The sequence below is a fragment of the Zingiber officinale genome, chromosome 8A (genome assembly GCF_018446385.1).
Source record: "Zingiber officinale cultivar Zhangliang chromosome 8A, Zo_v1.1, whole genome shotgun sequence".
Taxonomy (NCBI): Eukaryota; Viridiplantae; Streptophyta; class Magnoliopsida; order Zingiberales; family Zingiberaceae; genus Zingiber; species Zingiber officinale.
The window spans coordinates 71,289,163-71,293,930 of NC_056000.1; the positions used below are offsets into that span (position 1 = coordinate 71,289,163).

General features: G+C 46.5%; 1 protein-coding gene across 1 annotated transcript; it reads right to left on the reverse strand.

The window, feature by feature from the left end:
- Positions 1–269: 269 nt before the first annotated feature.
- LOC122009480 (probable inactive receptor kinase At1g48480) lies at positions 270–3,625 on the reverse strand. The gene is made up of 2 exons (XM_042565662.1): positions 2,182–3,625; positions 270–1,158 (listed from the first exon to the last, which is right to left on the reverse strand). The coding sequence occupies exons 1-2, from the start codon at positions 3,596–3,598 to the stop codon at positions 557–559; spliced, it is 2,019 nt and encodes a 672-aa protein (XP_042421596.1). The 5' UTR covers positions 3,599–3,625; the 3' UTR covers positions 270–556.
- Positions 3,626–4,768: the final 1,143 nt, after the last annotated feature.

A 4,768-nucleotide genomic window follows, 5' to 3' on the forward strand; every position in this document is an offset into this window, starting at 1 on the left:
TAAATAAAGTTGAAAAAAATAATAATAAGTAGGCCGATGCATACTTGCGTGCATGAGAAGCATGGCTTGAAAGCAATGCACAGCTCCTTCCCATCAGCTAAATTAATGAGTCCACAGTAGGAACTCTGACAGATAAACAGGAGCGTGGGACCCAGTCACCCACCTTGCACAACAATTAGTACATAAACCATTTAAGTCTCCAACCCAAAAACATCAAACTTGTAGGTCTACCAAATCGAAAATTTAAGTGCAGCTCATGAAAGAGTTAATTAATATCACCACAAGAAGCTTACTCCTTCCATGCATGGAAATGACTAATTACATAATTAAGAGAACCTATGAATGGCTTCGACGCAGGTAAACCACCCCCCGTCAGAAGAGGAACGACAGTATGTGCTTTGGAAATGCTGATAAAACAAGGAACAAACACCATGTAACAATTGATCAATGACAAACAACCAAAGGAAAAAAATTGACCAGAAATCAGACTTCATCCAGCTGCAAGTTTCTTCGTCGAGTAAACTAAAGATTCAGCAGGGATTGATGGCTGGATGCATCATGGATTTCTCTGCTGATCTTGGGAGAAGGACGATAAGCTTGATTTCTGGATTTCGCCAATCCGAACCACCACCTCGGGCATGGACGGCCTCTTGTCTGGATAGTGTGCCACGCAGTCTATGGCCAGTTGCAGGAGCTGCACCATGTCTTCCTCCACATTCTGGTACCTCAGCAGCTCCACGTCGAACACCTCGGCAGTCCACTCCTCTCTTACGACCGACTGCACCCATCTCGGGAGGTCTACTCCTTCCTCATTCATGAGGGCCTGGGCTGGGGCTTTGCCTGTGAGTAGCTCAAGAAGGAGGACTCCAAAGCTGTAAACATCAGCCTTTTGTGAAACTTTTTGGGGATCAGTGACCTCTGGAGCTCGGTACCCCGCTATGCGAGCAGAAGGCGTAGCTGATCCCACGAGAAGAGCTAGGCCGTGATCAGAAACCCGGGCTTCGTATGACTTGGTGAGGAGGATGTTGGAGGATTTGATATTGCCATGAGAAGCAGAAGGGCTTGTGGAGTGGATGTACTCCAGCCCTCTTGCTGCTGCACAGGCAATGCCTGTTCTTGTTTCCCAGTTAAGGGGTGTTCGACCAGATCCTTTGTTGCCTGAGAAGCATATCAGTGAAAACAAAGAGGGGGCAGTCAGATTTAAATTCAGTGCTCTACTAACAATTCTAGAAAGTGATCTAGGCCAATGCATACAAGCATAAGAGTAATTGCATTGTTATTGAATTAACTACAAAACTTAAAACATTAGCAAGGACAGTGACCACAATGACAGTGTGCTACCCACTCGATATGGAACCCAAGATACACTGGAAAAGTCTACCCAGGATGGTGTTGTGGTTAAAACATAGGGTATTATTACATAAGGTCTTGAGGTCGAAATTCGACGTGTCCAAGCACGTCTCTTCCATGCCTTGGTCACCTGTACTAATGGCTAGTATCCACCTGTAATTTAACCCCTTCATGTTGACCTAAGAAGGATTGGCGGCGGCACAAAGACAAACAAATCACCTTTTACCACACAAGTTACACTGAAAACCAACCAAATTTGAACTCTACCCCAACCATGCGATGGGATGCCATGGATGCCCACCCGGGTTGTTGGTATGTTTATCTTGAAATTTATATACAATTAATGCTCACAGATAGAATGCTACACCATGTATATATATATTTTAAATTAGCCAATGCAAAGTCAACATCACAACTACTGATTTGATTACAAAATTTTTCAAATTGCATGTTTCTGCAAAGATAAAGTGCACTATCAGTGTTTTTTTCTTTCAATTAATACAATTTTGCTATCTAGCTAAAGCAGGTTATGGGAATGCCTTGGAGAAACAGATCTTACAATACTGGAAGTTTTAGAAACAAACTAAGGGTTGAAGCATGCAGATAATCGTAAAAGGATCGAGGATCCTAGAGCAGATGAGAATAGGCAAAGCAACACAGATCTAAAAGAAAATTTCAATGGAGATTTCGTCACATTTAACTACTAACATGAAAAAAATCAACAGAAAGATCAGTTGCAAGATGATTGTATGAAGAAGCAGCTAATTCAAGCGAAGAATTCATCAATTTTGAACCAAGCACATAAAGATTTGAAGAAGAATGGAGATGTACCATGCATGAGAGCTGAGAGGCTTCCCATAGGCAAGTATTCATAGACCATAAGCTTCTCATCCTTGCTGAAGTAGTAGGCCATGAGAGGTACGAGGTTGGGATGGTCCATTGCGCCAACGGCCTCGATCCTCTCCTTGAACTCCACCTCCTGCAAATTCACGTCTTTGAGCCTCTTTACAGCCACCGCCATCCCCGACTCGAGCACCGCCTTGTAGGCTGTCCCAAATGTTCCCTTCCCCAGCACCTCCGCAGACGCCCGCAGGAGATCTTCTAGATCGAACGGTGTCGTCGCTCTGCCGCTGCCAAAGAACACAAGCTTCTTAGCCCCGGTTCCGGCACCGGAAGTGGACGAAGATTTTGCAGCGGCACTGACAGCAGTTGCGGCCACTGCCGCCCCGTTTCCATTCACTCTTCCGTCACCAAGACCCTTATCCCTTTGCTCTGGAATATCCCCCATTTCCATCTGCTTCGTGCCGGCGGACGCTGCTCCCGACCTCCTACCGCGGCAGAGTAGGACGAGCGCAACGAGCACGATGAGGAAAAAGGCGGCAGCGCCAATCGAGATCCCGGCGATCGCCCCGCCGGAGAGTTTCTTCTTTTTGCCACTCTCAGGCACGCCGCCGCCGGCATTGCTCGCAGAAGGACCCTCACTCGATGGAGTAGGCGCGACCTCACCTGGACACAACCCTAGGGGGCCGCCGCAGAGACCCGTGTTGAGGAACGCGCTCCTGGGCTGGGAACGGAGGCGGGCCGGTATAGATCCGTTGACCTGGTTGTTAGACACGTTGAACTGAACCAAGCCGGGGTTATCAAGGGTCGGAATCTCGCCGGTGAGCCTATTGTTCTCCAGGTAGAGCGTGCCGAGCCGGCTGAGGTTGTTGAGCTCCAAAGGGATCCCGCCGGTGAATTGGTTGCTGGCAAGGTTGAGGCGGACAAGATTCTTCAAGTTGGCCAAGAAGGCCGGAATCTCACCGTCGAGGCGGTTATTCTGGAGGTAGAGATTGCGGAGCTCGACGAGGCTCGCTAGCTCATCAGGGAGAGGACCAGAAAGGGCATTGAAGCGGAGGCTGAGAGTGTGGAGGGCGGTGAGGTTACCGACGACGGCGGGGATCTGGCCAATGAGGCCAGCGCCGGGAAGGCGGAGCTCGTCCACGCGGCCGGCCACGCAGGTGACGCCCGGCCAGTTGCAGGTTGCGACGGAGGCGTTCCACGTGGGCAGAGCCGATCGGCCGACGGCATCGCGCAGAGCGACGAGCGCCGCGGCGTCGGACGCCAGATCCGGCCTCCCGACCGGGAGCGCCGCCAAGAGGAGAAGCGCCCCGGCTACGAGGCGGAGCAACAACCGCGAGGGCCTGGCCATGTGCAGGAGGTGACCGCACTCACTGTCACGCTCTACTCTCTTGCAAAAATAAAGCATCCCACGGAGCACGCAGTAGCATTCTCAGTTTCTCACTGACTCGCACTTTTTTATTTAGTTTTTTAAATTGACAGTAGGTATATCGTTTAATTGGAGTATAGATTCACCCAACGAAAATTTCTTATTATTCATTAGAGTAATTCGAAAAATGATTGTAGCGATGGCCATCAGCTCAGTATTTTTAAATTAACTGTTCAATTTAGCACTAGCTTAAAAAAAAATTAAGAAAACGTCTTGCAATTTATTATTCACATTAGTATTATTATTATTATCAGTTTGTTAGATAAATTTATAATATATTTTAATTTTAATTTATTATAATGGATTTGCTATATGATCTGACGCCGTGGGATTTCGGAGCCCAACGTGAATCGACGGTCGATACCGTACGACCGCCGTCCTCGTTTTACCCATTTCGAATTGCTGACGCGGCAAAGGGCAATTGGGTCACGCCGACAAACGCCTATCGCTGTCGTACTTTAAGAAAGTTTCGTGCGATCGGGACCGTCCGATGGCCATTGGCCGGACGGAAAAGTAGAAAGAGTAAGGCGGAAACGGATCGGCCGCGGGCGCGACGGCCAACCAACCGTGCCGACGGGGGGACCACCGGGCCATGTGGACAGCTGTCCCGGAATCAAAACTCAATGAGTGTTTCACAGTTCAATCTGACTTTTGAAATCATTAATTTATTTAAAAGCTTAAAAATTTAGGAAAAAAAATTTCTTTTTTGTAATTAATATATATATATGGCTTAAAATTTTTTTCTTTGGATTGGATAAGAAATATCGGTACTGGTCATACGATGCATGCTTGTTGATCATTCCATCAAGCTGGCGTATTCTTTTAGAAAGAATGTGACAGGAGACATGGAATCTGATCTGTTTATTTAACTTTAGTCTCGTCCGCTTCCTGTTCCTTGCAAGACCCGGAACAGCTTTTCTACCCTTCAGATTTCCGCCACGCAAAGACAAAATCCACAACCTGGCAACTACGATCGGGGTTTTCCCACTTTTATTAATTTAATTAAAAAATAATTATGTTCCTTTTAAACATACATGTGGAATGCATTTTTAAATTATAGGTAAATTATAAAATTAATTTATAATCGATAGTTAAGTAGTTAAAGGATAGGAGGATTTTTTTTTTTAAAATATATATTCATAAAAAAAT